The sequence below is a fragment of the Chinchilla lanigera genome, unplaced genomic scaffold, assembly GCF_000276665.1.
Source record: "Chinchilla lanigera isolate Chin_1 unplaced genomic scaffold, ChiLan1.0 scaffold00065, whole genome shotgun sequence".
NCBI classification, from domain to species: Eukaryota; Metazoa; Chordata; class Mammalia; order Rodentia; family Chinchillidae; genus Chinchilla; species Chinchilla lanigera.
Genome location: NW_004955466.1, coordinates 3,041,426 through 3,061,245, shown reverse-complemented (window position 1 = coordinate 3,061,245; position 19,820 = coordinate 3,041,426). Strand labels below are relative to the sequence as shown.

Genomic DNA, 19,820 nt, shown 5'->3' with positions numbered 1-19,820 from the left:
AAAGAAAAGAAAAGAAAAGAGAAAAGAAAGATAGATAGGTTAGAGAGGGAGGGAGGGAGGAATGGAAGGAGGAAGGAAGAAAAGACCTCTGCACTTGAACTACATCCCCACTAGCCTCAAGTGCTCAGAATCAGTGAATGTTAGTGATGGAAAGAACCTGGCCCAGTGTCCTCATTTGGGAACGCCCCGCAAAAGTTAGTCTTTCAGTTTCATCTAGGTAGTTAGTAATAGAGATAAAACTAGATTCTCGACTTTGTGATGCTCAGGTCTCAATTAATGGCCGTATCTTGTGGCATCTCGTTCTTACCGTCCTAGGTAGTACCTGTGGAATGCTTTCTGTGTAATAGTGTCACTCTAAGAGGACGGTGGACAGGTACTTAATTCAAATGAAAAGGAGGGTAGAGGGGAAGGGGAAGAAAACAATTGAGATGTGTTATCTACATAACACCTCCCCCACAGTGAGTGTAATCATGTACTGCAAACATGAACCAAAACAACTTAAGCAGAGAAAAGGGGGTAAACAATTAAAAAAAGGAAATGAGTAAGTAAAAGAAGGTCTAAATAAATCAGGGCTAATACTGGTATTACAGCTATCGGGGCTGGGGATTTAGCTCAGCGGCACAGCGCCTGCCTGGCAAGCGCGACGTCTTGAGTTCAATTCCCGGTACTGGAGAAAAACCAAACCCCCCCCCAAAAAAAACTATCTTTAAAGAAATGGTTAATTACCATTCAGATTTAATTTAAACTGTACATGTTAATGAAGGACAATTTAAATATTATAATATCCCTATAAGATCTGCTGTTTGAGTGAAGGAAAACCAGTAGTGTTTACCTAGAAAACTTAAATCCATTTGATCCAACAGCCTCTCTAGTGGCAATGGGAAAAAATATTTTCAATGTTAAAGGTACAGTCTTTTTTTGTTTTTCTGGGTTTTGTTTTGTTGAGACAGGCTTTCACTATGCAGTTTAGGCTGGCCTCAAACTCACAGCAATCCTCCTGCCTCAGCCTCCTGAGAAAAGAACAGTTTTTTTCTATCAGTCTTTAGCAAACAGATCAAATTTGTATATTTGGATAAGTAATGATTTAAAGACTTTTATCTGAAGGTGTACTGTGTTGACAAATTGTCTTCTACAAGTTGTCTTGAAAAACACGACTGGACCTCTTCCCACCTCTGTGAACCTCAGTGTCCTCTTGTCCTGGCTCCCTCATACCACTGCAACAGTAACGCATAGATGTGAAAAAATACTGTTGCTTTAAGATATAGGCATTATTGTCTTCTTTTCCTTATTTCTTTGTGTGTGTGTGTGTATGTGTGTGTGGTGGTGGTACTGCAGATTGAACCCAAGCCCTTCACACTGAGCTGTAGCACTACCCTTTTTGTTTACTTTTCATTCTGAGACAAGTTGTTGCTAAGCTGCTGAGTTATTTTCACAAATTACAAAATTTCATGTAGACATTTGATGGATCCATAGTTTTGGAAAATAGCATAAAGTTCCCAGATATGAAAACAATGAATAAAAAAAAAATGCTAAAAGGGTTGTTTGTTTATTTGCTATGTCATCAACAGCTAGCCGAGACTTTATCTACCCACAAAGATTAATACCATAATGGTGTGCATGGCATTGCTGCTTTGTGTCTATGGCTTTACAATATCCCGTAGAGGTGATGTGTTATATAAGACTGTTGAAGTTAGCTAGTGACTCTCTGCATTAGCACAAAATTGCCTTTTGTTGATAACACTCATTATCCATTCACCTGAACCATATTCTACATGGTGCTGTGTTTCTGATGCTTCCCCCGTGTATTCCATGGGTCAGCCATTTGGCTCAGTGTAATGATAATATGATCCAGCAAGGCAAGGAGCCCAGAACTGTGGGCGTTAGGAAACCATCACAGGCATATTACCTGCTGTTTCCACACAACAGGGTAGTTTTTCCCTACAGCAAAATGAAAACAATTAATGAGAAATCTTTTTTAATACTTAGTTCAAAAATACTTTAAATAACCTACTATCCAACATAATGCTTAGATGCTGGCCCAACCCGTTTAACTCTGAAATCTGTGTCATTTTTTTAGTTTCTTAGCTTACACATAGATTCTAACCTGCAGCGAATACCTGGGTACTTTGTGGCTGTGTAAGCAGCTAACTGAATGACTCAGAAGTCGCTCACAGGCCGCATGTCATGTGAGCCACTTTTCAAACTTCTACTTTTCTCCCTTCTTGGGAGGTGCTTCCTAGAACTGGAGCAAAGCCAGCACAGACAAGTGCTCCAAGTAAAAGAAATTTTATCCAGATTCTGTAAGAGAATCTAAAAGTAAATAAAATTATTCAAGCTGGATATGGGGCACTCCTACTGGCAGGGTTGTTTAAGCCTAAACCTGAGTCCCATATGCCTGGGTAACTGGGTTTGCATACCCACAACTACAAGTATGAGAGAAACCCATGAAAATGGAAAAAGTAGTTTATTTACCACTTGACCAAACTGGGAAGACCACTACTGTACCCTCTCCAAAGAAAAGAACTCCAGTGTATAAAAGAGATAAAAGCCAGGAAATATCCATAGATAGATTTAGCCAAGCTTTGGTCCAGAGGGCAAGAAACATTGAATTCTTCTTAGCGTTAGGCCTGCAGGGCCAATTCACATTCTCAGTATGCGGAAGCACAGAGAAACAGTTTATCTTAAAAACAAAAACCCTGGCTTTTACAGATCCATGTTAACCTCTGAGTTACACTGTCTTGCCATTCAGACCCTTCACAGGCACCTCTGTGAATGTATTGAGTCCCAATCCATGACTTCCTTCTACGTTAGTCACGTATGTTCTCCAGAGTAGACCCTGCCTGGTATGCTGAAGTTTTCCTTTCCCGATGGTTGGGATATGTTTGTGTGGTTAATTTCTGTCAGAACGACAGCAATATTAGTGAAAACAACTAACTTTTCTTAAACTTAGCTTGTTTCAGGTACTATTTCAACTGTTCTATATGCATTATGCCATTAATCCTCATGACAATTCTATTATTGTTTTTTGTTTTTTGTTTTTTGTTTTTTTGACAGGGTCTTGCTATGCAGTTCAGGCTGGCCTTGAGCTCACTTTGTAGCCCAGGCTGGTCTCGAACTCACAGCGATCCTCCTGCCCCAGCCTCCTGAGTGCTGGAGTTACAGGCATGCGCCACCACGCCTAGCTATTCTTGTTATTTTAAAGATGAAAAACTGAGACAAAGAGAGAATTAGGCGGTTGTCCAAAGCTTTACAGGAGTGAGTAGTGAAGCCAGAATTTGAGCACAAGCAGCCTGCCTGCAGAGGTCACGCTCTCAGTCTCCGTGCTGTGGTATTCTTAGATAGTGTATCTTTGATGGAGACTGGAAAGTAATATGTCTGATAGACATCAGGTTCCACTTTTTACCCTTTTCATGCCTGGCTTTAAAAAAAAAAAAAGTGGAACGATATCTTAATTACAGTTCTTGCCCCCTGGAGTCTCCAGCGTTCCTTCTTTCTCTCTTACCCAATATATCAAGTAGTGCCTTTAGGTGAAGGGACATTCAACTTCACAATCATGAACTATTTGGGAGAACATACAGTATCACATTGGGAAATCACCTGAAACCTGCCAAAGCTAGTTTAAGCAAAGGAGAGATTTAGAGTTATTGGAGGATACAGAGATACTTTGCAGAACCCTAGAGCAAGAATACAGCTGAGCCTAAAGAAAAACTAAAAGCAGAAACTAGAAAATTAAAAGCTGTGATTATTCCCTTTCCAGATGATGCCCATAGAGAAAAGGGAAATGACGAATCAGCGAGTACAAAGGGAAACACCCCTGTCCTCCATAGGCGGGAAGTTCTCAGTAAGAGCGTGGGTTGGATATATACTCCTTAATAGCACCTTTTCTATTATCCCATCAGTTGGCAGGGGAAAACTAAATGCAGGGTAGCACTGCCCAGTAGCTTTATATGGATTTAAAGTAGTGACTGAAAAGTTCCTTTCAGTTATTCCCTGCTATCCTGTCCCTCCTTAAATTCTGGTGCTTGGCATATCTTGACATGGGACTTTCAGCTCTAAAAACAGGATGTTCCTAGGCAAACCGAGATAATGAGACATCTTACAATATCTCATTGTCTCCCCTCATACTGTCTTGTTAGAACAGAAGAACCTGTGAGGGCTGGGGATTTAGCTTAGCGGCACAGCGCCTGCCTAGCAAGCGCAAGGTCGCAAGTTCTATTCCCAGTACCAGAAAAAAAAAAAAGAAGAACCTGTGAAAGCACCAGTACTCACTGCTTCTGCCCTTGTATAATAGAATTTATGGTCATCTTGTGCAGAGATCTTTTATTTTTATTTTTTATATATTTGGTACTAAAGATCTAACCCAAGGCCGTAACACTGAACTACATTCCCAACCCTTTTTGTTTTTTGAGACAGTATCTCACTAAATTGCTAAACTACCCAGGCTGGGCTTGAACTTGCAGTCCTCCTGCCGCAGCCTCCAAAAGTACTGGGGTTACAGGCCTGCACACACAGCTAGCCTGAGTGCCTTTTGATCCCATTTCCTGCAGAATATATTTCTATATTCATGCTCATACCTACTCAGCAAATAAAATGGCTTTAAGTTAGCACTATAGCTAAAATATTTTCCTTGCATGTTAATTTGTCTTTATTTTTTCCAGTCCTGATGATTTACTCAATGCCTTGAATGAGGGAATCAGTCGTGCTGATGTCATCATCACATCAGGGGGTGTATCCATGGGAGAAAAGGTATGGAAAACAGGGTTCTTGAAGATCTGTCTACTTAATGTCCTTGCACATGGTTGATGAACTGCAGTATGGTTAATGTTTGGTGTCCATAACTGAGCTCCCACAAAGCTGAAAACCCATGACACTTCAGAAATTAGTGATCTCTCTAAAAAGGATGGTGTAAAGAAAATCAGGCCTGAGGATCAGCCTGGAGAATCCCACCAATTGCAGCATGGTTTTTACCACTTCCCTGAGACTTCTGGTTTTACTTTCTCTCAATTTCAATACATTAGGACTCCTTTATATGTGATATTTATGCCCAAGGTAAAGCTACAAAATTCTCTCTCTAATGTAAACATGACCTTACAGAGCCGATCATCTTACCCACAACATATTCCAAATCCTACCAAGATCCTTTAGCCCTCCTTCCCTGTAGGGAAGAAAGAGAGGATTAGGCATTCCTTTTGCCCTTATTGTTATTATTATTATATTACATTATAATATATTACATATTATATAATAATAGTGAACTTACATACACACATATGTATGAATTTTAGGACCTAGTATATGGTATATGCACATAGTATATGCTTAGTCCTTTAAAAATCCCAGTGAATATTTCAGTGTTATTAAGCTTGCATATAACTGAAATATGATGATTATGATGATGATTAGCTCTCTTGAATATTATTAAAGTAAAATATTCTTTACTGCGGTAGCCAATTCATGTCAAAAAATATTTCAGATGACATAATATTGTGCCAGCCTATAATTTCTTGCCTGATTTATATCATATTAATGGCTTAAAGTAAAAAATTATAACAACATTATCATAAGAACAGTTTTTGCTAAAATTCATATTTTCTAAGAGTTTAGTTTATTTAAAGTTAGGTCATATGTATATGTGACAGTTCTTACTTCTGTGAAAATGCCTATAAAGAATTAGAGCATTTGAGAACAGCACTTCAGCTCCCACAACCACAGAAGAAAGCCGAGACACACTTTACCCTGGAGTGAGACTGTCGATGTGCCGGTAGGTACTCTTGTAACAGACAAGTGCCGAGTGAGCCTCTCCTCAGAGTCTCCCAGAAGCCTTTAGCTCCAGGTCGAGCAGATTGCTGCAGACCTCTCCTGAGACTGCAGAAGCTGGAGACTAAGGTCTGCACTGTGGCAGAGCTGTGAGAAATCATTTGCAACGCGTCCGTTTGCATTACTGTCAATCTGTGCTCGATATCACAAAAGCGCACGCTGAAGTCAGGACTCTTTAAGTTTAAACTTGCTGTTTCCAAGACTGTTTTGTGTAGAATTTATCTTTCTTCTTAGTAATCTCAATTGTGGGATAATATTTACTTAGCAGACCTAATCTTTGTCTTTTCTAGTACTGACAATAAGCTTGTAGCACACACAGGCCTGGCAGTTACGGCTTAGCTGTGGTGAGGACAAACACTTCTGAACCTTAGCCTTGGGTATTAGTGATAAGGAGGATGTCAGTTATCCTAGGAATTTGCTTACAAGTAAACAAGGCCAATATAACTGAGGATATTTGTTTTATTTATTTTCTTGTCTATGTGATAAGATGTTTATATGTACCTTTAATTTACTAGGAAAGAGATTTTAGGAACTGGACATCCCAAAGTACGCCCTTGGGGCTAATAATATTGTGCCCTTCTTACCTCCTGGAGTAGAAATGAGATAATAGAGGAGCCAGGAAAAGATGTAAAACATATATACAGCAAATTCCTGTGAGCCAACCACTTATAGTCCCAGAAAGTTTCACTACACTTTATAGCAGAAAGAAAGAAAAGCATGAAAAATAGAACATGTGCTTCAACCCAGGAGCTCAACCTAAAAGTCAGTCACTGAAAAGACAGGCAGATCAGGGAAAGATCCAGAAGCATTATGATGCACACATGAATTTTTTTTTTTTTTTTTTTTTTTTTTTTTTGTTTTTTAGACAGGGTCTCACCATGTAGCTCAGGCAGGCCTTGAAATCACTATGTAGCCCAGGCTGGCCTCGAACTTGTGGCAGTCCCCCTGCCTCAGGCTCCCAAGTGCTGGCATTACAGGCAGGCGCCATCATGGCTGGCTTGCACACAGGAACCTAAGTGTAAAACCTCAGGTCTGCAAAAAATTTATTTGATTCCATTTAAATCATACTGTGAGCACATGTGCTACAGAATGGTCAGGAAATTTAAGTCATGACTGAGAGTCACTTCCTCTAAGTATTATGCCAAGAAACCCAGAGGTGCTTAAGCCGCACAGAAGGGTCAAGAAGATGCACCTGGCTATTAGTCCACATTGGATAGATCTAGAGTTTTCTGGCTGTGCCGTTTATATTAGGTCTTTGATCCTTTCAGCCACGCTAGCAGCACTGGAATCATTGCATTCATTGGAAACATTCCTTGGGCAGCCAGCTTTCTTCTGTGTTTTTCACAGCCATCTCTTCTAAAGTGTGACCACCTCTGCAGCGTATTAGCTGCTGAGCAGAGTGGAAGGAGGGGCTCCTGCTTGTCGCAGGTACCACAGACCTCCATCCCCTTCCCGCCAAGGAGAAATGACTCTCATGGTTTCTTCCTGCAGATATCTCCCCACCTCCACCTTCTCCTGCCCTATGTATCTTTTTCAAAGAGGTTTTTACCCTTCCAGAAAGTTTCAGTTGAACAGTAGTGGCTTTTTACACTGAAAACTACAGAATCACAAGCATTGCTATAAATTTTCCACAACTACAATATTATGAAATTGTTCAAAAGAATAAAAGGTATCAGTTACCCACATGGATGTACTAAGCCCATTTTAGGATCTTCTAATTTTTCCCAACAGTGTCTCCACTTCCCACGTAATCAAATCATAATCAATATGATTAAATTTGCTCTGATTTGAACACAAGAGTGTTAGTTAACTGTATAAGTCCCATTGAGTTTGTTTTGCAAATATTGAGCCATGCAACCATAAAATATTTGAGACTAACAGTATCCCAGATTAAATAAATACAGTGAAGTTTTCCTTATCATTTCATTCAGCTCTATCTCATTCTTGTTCTGCTAGATCTCAGGTTAGCAATCTGCTTTCACTAAACTGTCCACTTCCAAACTAAAGGTTTCTGGAATTCCTGACTCAGTCCATGGATGCCACATAAAAGTTGTCCAAGGTTTATCACCACAGAAGCCTGTATCCAAGAGACTATCCTTTGAAATGTCAAAAGTTTAAAGTACCTATTACAGCCCTTTTCCTTAGTGCTTTGAATCTCTCTTTGTCCCAGATACAATTATTAACTGTGCTTATAGCATAGCCTTAAGGTATACATCAGAATAAGACATAAGCATTCTATAGATAACAAATTCTTGATGGCTGTGCTTAACTGAATACTATAACCAATAATATCAAAATATCAATCAGATAAGTAAAATTGCCTATCAGAATACAATATGAACTATTTCATGCAAGTTGTAAGATTGTGTTTCATACAAGATTATGTTTTTTTGGTTTTTGCAATTCTGGCAACCAAACCCAGGACCTGATACGTACTAGACAAGCATTCTAACACTGAGCTGCATCCTACCCAATTTCATAAGTTTTGATCATTGTCTTCTCTGAGGGTAAAATAGCAAGGTCATCGTCAAATCTCTAGGCACTTCCCATAGAACAAACAATTTTGAGATATTCATATTAATACAAATTTACCTGCAGAACTTTAACCTAAATTAGACTGAGCATCTCAGATTGACAGCTCCTCCCATAAAACTTAAAATTATAGCATATGAAGTAAACCTAATTATTTCTAGCGTCTCTTTTTATAAAAGGGGAGAACAAATATGTGATTTCGTAGAGCCTTTCTAGAAATTTTCACAGATAATTTTACATATAAAAGATATTCTGGCTGGGCATGGGGGCGCACATCTGTAATCCCAGCACTCAAGAGGCTGAGGCAGAAGGATTACCTGGGCTACACAGTAAGTTCAAGGCCAGCCTACAGTACAAAGCAAAACCTTGTCCCAAAGATATTCTGAAAAATGTTTCCTAAATTTAGAAGGCAAAATCAAGAGTTTAGCAGAAAAGAACTGAACATTTGATTAATATAAGTTCATGTGTATCCAAGAAACAGTACTGGATTACCTAATTTTTCTAGCAACAATAAAATATTTGAAAATACAGAAGGTAGCATGTTTATAAACAACATGTTTGTAACATGTTTGACTAAATCATTAAGAGATTGTTGTTCTTCGCTTTTTTGTTTCTTTAAATAATCAGAGACAAAATAAACATAAAGCACAAAAGGGGGCTGGGGATTTAGCTCAGCGGCACAGTGCCTGCCCAGCAAGCACAAGGTCGTGAGTTCAATTCGGGGTACCTGAGGGGAAAAAAAAAGCACAAAAGGGCAAATTACACAAAAAACAATAACCTTTCATATTGTAGGGAATGCATTAATACCAAAGACACAGCCTCATTAAAACCAAGTGAATGCACTAATTGGAGGGGAGGGACACTGCAGATTGAATCCAGGGCCTTCACACAAAGTTACATTCTCAGGCTTTTTTTCATGTTTTATTTTGAGACAGGGTCTGGCTAAATCACTATATTGCCCAGGTTGGGCTTAAACTTGTGATCCTCCTACCCCAACCTCCCAGCATGTAAAATTTGAATATATTTGTCAGCTTCTTTTCAGACACAGGAATTATAAACCAGGACAAAAATCATTCCAAAGTTTTGGGCTTGATTTTGTTCTTTTATATGCTAGAATAAACTGCCACTTTAGGGAAAAAGAGTGACCTCTGGATGTGTAAAACTCCTTGAGACATTTTGTTAAATGGGCCTACAAGGAAAAACTATTTTCATAAAAAATAAGACTTCAATAGCCTTCTTTGTTCTTTTTTTTTATCAGTATACACTGTACTTTTTCCCAGCAGCTAAATGATGTGTGCTATCTCGTCAGACTGAATGCAGCAGATATGAGAATCTATCTAGATGACCTATATTAAGCCAGATATTAGATCTTCAAAATTATAAAACAATGCATTAAAAAATAAATTACTTATGTTAGCATGAAATGGCTTCTTCATCAGTATTTTCAAGTGAACCAACAAATTGTTTTTATTCCTAACACAGTAAATATCCAAAGACATAATACACATAAACAAAAGTTCTTAGAGATCTTTAATCAGTTTTAAGAGCCTGTAAAGAGATCTTGAGACCAAAAATTTTGACAACTGGACTCTTAAGAAAAATATATTCTTTTTCCTTGAAAAACAAAGAAATATAGTTATATTCTCATTATTCTTCCTAGTATAATTGTAACCGCCCATACTAGTTATAACAGTTAAGAAAATAACTAATTTTTCATTCATAGAAAAAGCTAAGTGGCAAGGGTAATTGAGAAATCTTATGTAATTGTTTTATACAGCTAGCAAATATTATAAACACAGACTTATAAACACTTTCTACAGTCACAGGCATCCCTTTTACACCTTCCTTCTGTAGCAGAGGTAAATAAGCACATTCACCAACCCAAAGATAGAGCCTCTCTACAGTTTACAAAAATAAAAATTAAAGTATAATATTTTAATTATTAATTTAAAATTTTACTTAGTAATTAATGATCTAGTATTTTGTCCTAGAAATTATCTAGGTAGCTGACAGTTATTTATTAATTTAATATCAGTCCTAGATTTAACTTACATAAAAATCTTAAAAATTATTCTCAAGCTTATATAGTATAAGACATGATTACTATTGAAATTTAAAGTTTCTCAGAGTATTTGATTTCATTAGTCTCAGTTTTAAAGTGTTTATAATCTTAAATACCATGTAGAACCACTTATTTGATAAGAAACTCTATATAAGCTTGGTAGAACAAATTATATGCCTTTATTATATTTAACTCTGACAAAGAACATGATTAGATTTTCTTAATAACTACAATTATGAAGCTAGTCTCATTTGCTAAAGATTTTTCTTATTGCCAGACAATACGTGAAGTAAAAACAGAACAAAGTCAAAGAGAAAGTGGAAGTTACCAAATTTATACTTTCATTGCAGCCCAGAACCAAGCAAACTCCAGGAGCCAAGGAAAGATGAGCCCAGATTTCAGCCACTCATAAAGTACATTGCTCTGACAGTGAAGTTTAACTGGCTTTGTCCAATAAAACAGTGGGGAATCTCAGGGGACCCTCTGAATATAATTATAATCATTATAATGTAATGTAATTATAACTTTTAAAAGATGAAATCATGTATCTGGATAGATAATAGGAAATAGCGAGACAGATCTTTTACAAATAGAAAGAGAACCAACAGGTGTGGGGGGGTGACATAAAAAGAAGATGCGTTACGTACATGTACCAACTTCCCATGACAAATGTAACCATTATTACTGTAATCATGTACTAATAAAAAAATTTTAAACAAAATCATTTATCTCACAAATATATAAAATGAACACATGGAAAAGATTTTATTTAACTCAATAATGTGGAAACTAGTAAGATATAACTGACTCAAAGAATTCAAAGAACAACCACAAACAGATAATCAAGAGTACTGAAACAAATTTACTAATAATATAAAACTGACCTGTAACCATAGGAGAGTAATCAGTTACATCCACATCGAACACAGTTCATTTGCATTTCTGTGGATAGCATGCTCACTATCTTGGCCCAGACTGATATAACAGTACAGTGGCTTGAACAGCAGACGTTTCTTTCTCACAGCTCTGATGCGTAGGAATTCCGAGATCAAGACGGCAGTGTGATGGGTTCTGATGAGCTCCCTTCTTTAGGCTGCAGACAGCTCTCTTCTTGTGCCTTCAATGGCAGAAAGTGAGGGAGCTAATTATCTCCTAAAGGTATGAATCCCATTCATGAGGCCTCCACCCTCATGGCCTAATTGTTCTACCATCACATTGAGATTAGGGTTCCAACATAGTGACTTTGGGGAAGGCAGGACACTTCCAGTCCATCATAGTCACTGTAAGTTTTTTACAGTTTAATTGCTATAACAACTCAAAGACATATCCCAGAAGATTGTGTGGCACTGAACCTACAGTGATATTTCTGTTCATTTCAAAGTCATAATTTATCTGACACTGGTATTTTTCCTTACCCGAGTTGAGAAAAGGACCTTGCTCCTTCATCTATTTGTTTTTCTTCTTATCTGACTGTGCCTCAGATTATCAAAGACTCTTGTTGCTTCAGTAGTAGATAAAAATGTAAGAATAATGATCCTCAGCCTTTATCACTAAGTATAGGATTTCCCTCTGTCGCCAAGAACATGAAACTCTTCTTTATGTACAAAAAGAACTAAAAGGGCAGTTTTTGAAAATGGGTTTTTTCCAAGAGAAATAATTCATTCATTTAGTGAATATGTCTAATAAGCATCTGTTTTCCTAACTCTGTATCATAACCTGAAGGCCCCACTATTGAACCTCCCCTTACACCTCTCTTTCTCCTTTGCTATCTTCCGTTGTCTTTACAGTTCTAGACACATGCTTTGCCACTTTAGAAGCCTTTGTATGAACTTCCCTCTCTGTGGAATTCTCTTCCTTCCACATTTCATATTCCTGTGTCCTCTTATGCTGCAGGCTTCTAAAATGGCCTTTCCTTCTCCTCCATCTGACCCCGTCAGTCTCTAGCCCAGCACCTGCTTATTTTTTTCATAGTATGTATCACAAATGACAATTATTTCACATGATAATTAAATAACAATTATTTATATGGGATATTCCCTCCAGTAAAATATAGCAAGACCTCTTTGTATGTCTTGTTTGCCATTAAATCCTCAGCACATAGAACTCCTGATACATAAAAGCACTCAAAAATGTTTGTTGAGCTGGGTATGGTGGTGCACACCTGTAATCCCAGCCACTGGGATGGCTAAGGCAAGAGGATCACAAGAGCAAGGCAAGGCTGGGCAACTTAGGAAGACCTTGTCTCAAAAGTCAATTTAAAAAAAAAAAAAGGATTGAGGCTGTAGTGCATTGCTAGAGTTTAGCATGTTTAAGACCCTCCATTCAATCTCCAGCACTGTTAAAAAAAAAAAAAGTATAACAAATGACTGAAAGGCACATGCTATTCCTTAGGGGTTTATTTTATAAATATAAATATAAAGACTAAACTGAGTGTACATGTAGCACTCTGAGCTGCTGAGGTAGGAGGGTTGTTAAGTTTGAGCCCAGCCTGGGTAACTCAGTCAGAACTCTGAAAAATAAAAAAGGGCTGGGAATGGAAACTCAGTACTAAGGCTCTGGATTGAAACCTCATTACCACTAAAGGAAAAAAAATTGCCAATTCCTAAGCTGAGTACAGATGAGGGACAAGAAAGAGGTGATGCAGGAGACCAAGAATCCAAACAAAAGAGTAGCTAAGAACCTAAGAAATGCAGAGGATTCTCATCCTCCTAGGAGTGCAGGGCCTGCCACGGAGGAAGTACCTTGGAAAATGTCTTAGACTTTTAGTTTAAACCCTTAGAGAGCTGAGCTCTAGGAATAAGCTCACTGTAACTACCTGCTAGAAGGAATTCAGTTCCTCCTGGAGGAATATGTCATCATCCAGTGCCTCTTCAGGGTTTTATGACTGTGACAAAATTGAAACCAAAGACAAAGAGAAAATTGTAACAGCAAAACACATAACCTTCAAAAAGATAAGAAAAACTCTTTTCTCAGATTGCAATCCTCATAAGCACCCCCAAAACATAATTATATTTGCTTTAAAAAGTAGAGGAGGAGGAAAAAGAGAGGCAAAGAGAAAGTCGGGGTGTGACTCAGTGGTAGAGTACTTGCCCAGCATGCCTGAGGCCCTGGGTTGGTGAGAGGTGTAATAACTATTAGGAGGAACAGTGTATTTGTCATTTTAAACCGACCTGTTCATCAGGAATATGTGATAATTCTAATTTTTGTTTATTTCTTCTTTCTTTTTTTCTTTTAACATGATGCATTTATTACATGAATAATATAGATGTTGAACATCAAAATAAAAATAAATGAATTAATCGATCTGTCATCCAAGCTTGGTAGATCAGAGGAGGCTGAGAAGATGGCTGAGCAGAGATGAGGAGTGGAGAGGAGGTTAGAAAGTAGGTAAGGCGGAAGAAAGAATATTTTCAGAGTGGAGGCCAGAGAGCTTAGGAAACTAAACACAATCTACTTTGGGAAGAGAGAGGAAGAAGAATATGGCTGAACAGCAGAGGCTGACCGAGGAGACCGATGGTTTCAAAGAGAGCTGGAAAATACAGAAATTTTAGAGAGAATATTTAAAAGATGAGACTTTCCTAAACACCAGGAAGTTGCTGAAGTACTGTAAAGTCACTTGCTCAGTGATTTGTCTCAGATCGCTAACCCTAACCCTAACCCTTACTCGTGGAGGAGAGGGAAGTAGGACCATTGGCAAAGGGCCACTTTTCGCCCCAGCCAAGGTGTCAGTGAGGTTGTGGAGATAGAAGGGAGTGGATTTTAAAGATAAAACAAAGTATCTCGTAGTTTATGAAATGTTATAAATTTTGGCAGGTTAGTAGCCTCACTCTTAGATTAATGAAGAAGAAATTTGGTAATAGACTCAGAAGTTGTATTACTTAAAAGAAATTTCAAGGCCTGCCGTTTTTTTCTGTCTATACAACTGCCTAGGACAGTGTTCACTTTCATTTCCAAAGATCAGTTTTGGTCAGATCACTCCAGGTTAGTCCTAACCTCAGGTTGGTTGTGTTTTTCTTAGCAGAACATTTATTTTTAGAGTGGCTTCCCTATTTTTCATTGTTCTAAGCTGACTTACTTAGACTTGGTGATCTGTAGGCAGATGTCCGAGTCTTTCTTCACGGGAGGTTATAAGTCCATTAAGCAGAATAGTATAGGGACATACATGTGGCTTCCCTGCCTAGAAACAACTTTTTAAAATAGCCTTGTTAATAGCCTTTCTCAGACATAAAATTCTGCCTAAAAAAACAACGAGGAGCCGGGAATATAGCTCAGGGACATAAGTGCTTGCCTGGCAAGCCTGAGGTCATGAGTTCGATTACCGGTACAAAAAAAAAAAAAAAAAACAATGACTAACCCCTCAAGTAGGAATGTTATGCATTAATGTACTTATTTTTCTTATTGCCTCATTTCCCCTACTAGAAAGTACTTTTCTATGAGGTTGGGACATAGTCTCTTTTATTCAAAACTATCACCCCCTTGCCTAGACTGGTACTTAGCATACACCAAGCAGTGAACAAGTATTTACTGAGTGAGTAGATGAGTGAATGAAGAATGAAATCACATTGTGGTAAACAAATAAATCTCACTAAAATAAGAGCATGTTTCTTTTCAGTCTCATAAATTCATTTCATTTTCATTTAAGGTATTGAAAGTCTGGTACTAAAATGTTTGAAAGTAAAATGATTATTTTTAATGTTTGCAGGACTATCTCAAGCAGGTGCTGGACATTGATCTTCATGCTCAGATCCATTTTGGCAGGGTTTTTATGAAACCAGGGTATGAAAATCTTATCTCCTATATGGGGTTGGCTTGGGTTACTTTAACTAATTAAGTTTTAAAGCTTTCTTTTTTATACTTTCTATTATGGGTTAACTATTCTTTAAAAAAGAAATATTATAGTAGTAGAATTCTTAACATAACTGCAGCTCCTATTTGAAATAAAAATTCATCTTTCTTATGAATCAGTAAGTTTGGGATAAAGAAAGGAACTTTACAGACTTTTCCTTTTTAGTTCTATGTCTAGTTCCTTCCTCTTTTTGTTGTATCTCCTTATACTACTTATTCTTTTTAAAACTAATTTAGTATAAAAATTCTTAATTACATATAAAAGTAGGGATATACTCCTCTTTGTATTTTCATCACTCAGTGTGAGTGGCTATCAACATTCTTCTGAAATTGTGTTATTAATCTCCCCTACCCTCGCTCCTTCAGGGGAAGGAGGGCTGGGTTGTTTAAAGCATATTCTAGAAATCATCTCATTTTTGGTGTTCATATCAAATAATAAAGACAATAGCATTCCCTTAGATTAAAAACAATGGTGTTATCTCACCTAACAAAAGTACTTTAATTTCATCTAATATCCTATTCATACTCAAAATTTTCCCAACATCAAGAGAAAGAATACCATTTTATAATTGTTTTGTTTGAATTAGGATTCAACTAAGGCCCACTCCTTGTATTTAGCTAGGTCTCTATTATATCAAAACATGTAGTCCTCCTTGCCTTTTTTTAAATCTTTATTTTATTTATTGATTGATTGTTATGACATTGATTATTGGAGAAACTGGATGCCGATCTGACAAACAGATTTGCCTTTTTGCTCCTATGGGTTGTGTTTACATGTTTCTTTAGCTCCAGTATATTCTATAGATTGAGAGGTAGATCTAAAGCTTTAATTAGATTCGGATTCTCTTCCCCCCCCCCTTCACAAGTAGAATTTCGTACTGCTTCTTATTGTTTCCCAGGAGAAAAGAAAAATAGACACATACTAAGATTTTACATGTTTCCTAAAAACTAGTAACTCCTAACAAAAGACCAGTAGAGGGAGATTGTGCATTAGTCATAAACCCTCAAAGAATAACAAACCTCACTCAGAACCCTGTTAACTAAGTGAACCTTTGATTTCTATTAAAAGAACACAGTGTATGGGTGAGCACTTCGGGATACTTCCATGCTGTCAGGGGCAACAGTGATACTTTAGTTCAGTACTTTAGCACTCTGATGGATCCTCTTCGGAACCCTAAGGGAATGGGTGTTGGCTTCCCAGTTGTTTTAAGGGAGCTATGGTATAGTGGCTGGGTGTGGTGGTGTATTCCTATAATCCCAGCACTCTGAGAGGCTACAAACTCAAGCCCAACCTGAGCAAGTCAACTTAGCAAGACCCTTTGTCACATAAAAGAGAGAGAGAGAGACAGAGACAGAGACAGAGAAAAGAAGAAGGAGAAGAGAGGAAGGGAAAGGAGAGGAGAGGGGAGAGGAGAGGAGCAGAGAAGAGAAGAGAGAAGAGAAGAGAAGAGAAGAGAAGAGAAGAGAAGAGAAGAGAAGAGAAGAGAAGAGAAGAGAAGAGAAGAGAAGAGAAGAGTTGAGTTGGGGATGTAGGTTGGTGCAAAGGCCCTGGTTTGTCCCCAGTATGCAAAATAAATAAAGTGAGATATGGGAACCATCAGCATGTTCCTGCCTTATCAAACCAGCCCTTTTAATATCCCTGATTTGTTGTGTATTTCAGTTCTAATACAGAAAATAAGATTTACCTACATGATTTGACCATTTTTACTGTTAAGGTTATATACCTAAAGCTTTCTCCACAATTGATAGAATTTACACAGTAATTCTTGCCAGTATAATTTTGTAGTTGCCCATTGAGTATGCCTCAATATGAGGCATAACTAACAACGGAAAAGGTCATACAAACAAAGACCTTTTCCCATTGCAACTGTGGTATTTGGGTCATTCTTGTTAAGAATTGTTACACTAGGCTTTTATTCCTGTCCCTTTAAATACGCTATTCTGATTAGAATACAGGGACATGGCAAAAGCATGTAATGAATGAACTGCTCACTAATCTCTAAGCGTGATTTTCCCCTTTGTGGTGTGAAGGATGCTAACATAACTTGCCCTCACCTCTAAAGAATTATTTGTACATCTACCATTTAAAATACAGCACCTATAATGGTAATTTTTTGTACTTTTTTTTTTTTAAGTTTGGTAGTCACCCCTTGTTCCACCTTTAGGAGTTCCTCAGTTACTAAAGTTTATTCTTCTTCCCTGAGTTATAGCACTTTGGGACTTCAGTCACTGTATAATGCTGTTACATTCTGATCTCGGGAGAATTGAACCATAAGTGTTGCATTCCAAAGAAGGGGCCTTCCAGAGCTTAAACAAAAGCTTCACAGTCTAGAAGTAGGACACTCCTGACAGCAGTACATGATAGCAAAATGTTTTGTTGTAAGTAGAATCTAAAGTGAGTACCTTTTGAGAAATCACATTCCCTATCTGCAAGATACAAAAATGATTTAAAGAGGCCCTACAATTTAAATTGGCTTTAAATACAGGAGAAGGGAGAAAGTGTTAGCATTTGTGTGCTACCTTGCTATAATAAAGTGGTTTAGAAATCTAAATGGGCTTCTTTTAATTTGCCAGAATTTTATACTTGTCTAAACAAGAATGTAAAGGTAATACTTACTAGTAGGAAAAAATATATATATAAAGCTCAAATACAGTTTAGCTTTGCTCTTCCTACATGTGTTACAAATATAATTTCCTCTTTCACTCTAGAGACAGAGATATTCAAAAAGCATTTGGAGCATTATTAACTAGACCTACCGAAGACTTTTTTTATGAGTCATGAATAGTAAGCCTACTTGTTATCAAGAGTGTATCTTGGAAATTACTTTTATTGTACAGTAATAATAACTGCCAAATTACCCATCTATAACTCAACATGACAGCCTAATCTTATTTTTCTAAAACCCAGCAAAAAATAAGGAAGTAAGCAAAGAAAAAAGAAGCCAAAAAAGAGGCAGAGTAGAAGTCACCGAACCTGTACACTCACCCCTCGCAGAGCACCCATCAGAGCTGTACCCAGTATGAGCCATGAAGTTAGAATAACCTTGGTTCAGAGCTTTGTTTCCTCATTTAGTAGCTAAATAATTTTTGGCCAAATTGCTTAGTCTCTCTGAGTTTGAGTTTCCTCATCTATAAAATGGATGATAACTGTCACCTCCAGAGTTTGTTGATGAGATTTTGAAATGAAATAATTGATGTAATACATAGATGTTACTTTTTAAATAATTTTATTATTAATATTATCATTCTAATAATATGATTATTACTACTGGCCATTGATTGCCATACCTAAAGCCAGCTTTTTGGGTTGAAGTGATGGCAATCTGGCATTAAGGGGAACCACAGGGGAAAAACTAGGGGGAAGAAAACAGAAATGAGAAGCAGAGAAACACAGCAGTGTAATGTTTTATAGATGAAAACAAGCAGGAGTACCTTTGTGATCTAACATCACTGTACTATGACAGATTATACTAATGATGGCTATAAATCATCAAAAATAGCAAAATTATTGCAGAAGTTAATAAATGAGTGACCCATTTTTGAAAAATCAACCTCCAAAAATGGTAAAACTAATCATTTGGATAAATCACATACACAAATTTAAATACCATGTTGTTTCTCTTATATGAGAAACCCAAAGTACAAATAAATAAATGATACATAATAGTAAATAGGGAGATAAATCTTTTGCCAATGGGAAAGGGAGAAGGGGGAGGGAATTTTAAAAGAATTAAGATGTATCCTGTACCTATACCAACTACTCACAAAGAGTTATATGTACCACAGACATGTACTAATATAATAATAATAATAATAACAAAACAATTTGAGTACTTAAAAGGATAAATTTTCACCTGTGTGGAAGTTTCAGTATTCCCTAAGGATTCCGCATTGCTCATTTCAGTAATATAATGAGTAATTAGTAGAAAAAAGATCACTTTTCTCAACTGTCCACTCTATCCATACTGCTCACCTCTACCGTCTCCCCATGATAAGAGTTCAGGTCAGCATTTAAGGAAGTAGAATTTAATATTTTTAATTACTATTGTTTTAATTTTGTTCCACCCATGGTATTTTATTTATTCAGATATTTCAAAAGCGCTTCCTATATGAAGGAGGTTTTATGTAAAAGGATAAATATTTATCTTGAACAATAGGCAGATACATATTATCAGGTTGTCATCTGATAATAAGAGATACTGCTGTAAATCTCCAGCAAAAATAATATGGACATCGCTAACTAGAAGCAGGGGCCAGTGGGCACCAGGCATGTGTTACATGCCTGTAATCCCAGCAGCTCGGGAGGCTGAAGCTGGAGAAGTATAAGTTTGATTCCAGCCTGGGCTACATAAGACCTTGTCTCAAAATAGAAGGTAAAAAAGGGCTGGGGATATGGCTCAGTGCAAAAGGCTTGGGTTCATTTTCCAGTACCAACAACAACAACAAAAGGAGGGTAGAGAAACTGGGAAACCGGAATTTAGAGTATGCTTCTGTGGCACTGTCAAGAAGAGAAAGAGTGGGGCTGGGGATTTAGCTCAGCGGCAAAAGCGCCTGCCTGGCAAGC

The 19,820-nt window shown here is 37.4% G+C and overlaps 1 protein-coding gene across 10 annotated transcripts in view; it reads left to right on the top strand.

The window, feature by feature from the left end:
- Positions 1-19,820, top strand: part of Gphn (gephyrin) — a 508,902-nt gene that overhangs the window by 465,130 nt on the left and 23,952 nt on the right. For all 10 annotated transcript variants that reach the window (XM_005399100.2, XM_005399099.2, XM_005399098.2 and 7 more), the window contains 2 exons: positions 4,659-4,746; positions 15,114-15,187. In XM_005399100.2, the coding sequence (XP_005399157.1) occupies positions 4,659-4,746; positions 15,114-15,187 (162 nt within the window). The remainder of the gene's footprint in view (positions 1-4,658; positions 4,747-15,113; positions 15,188-19,820) is intronic.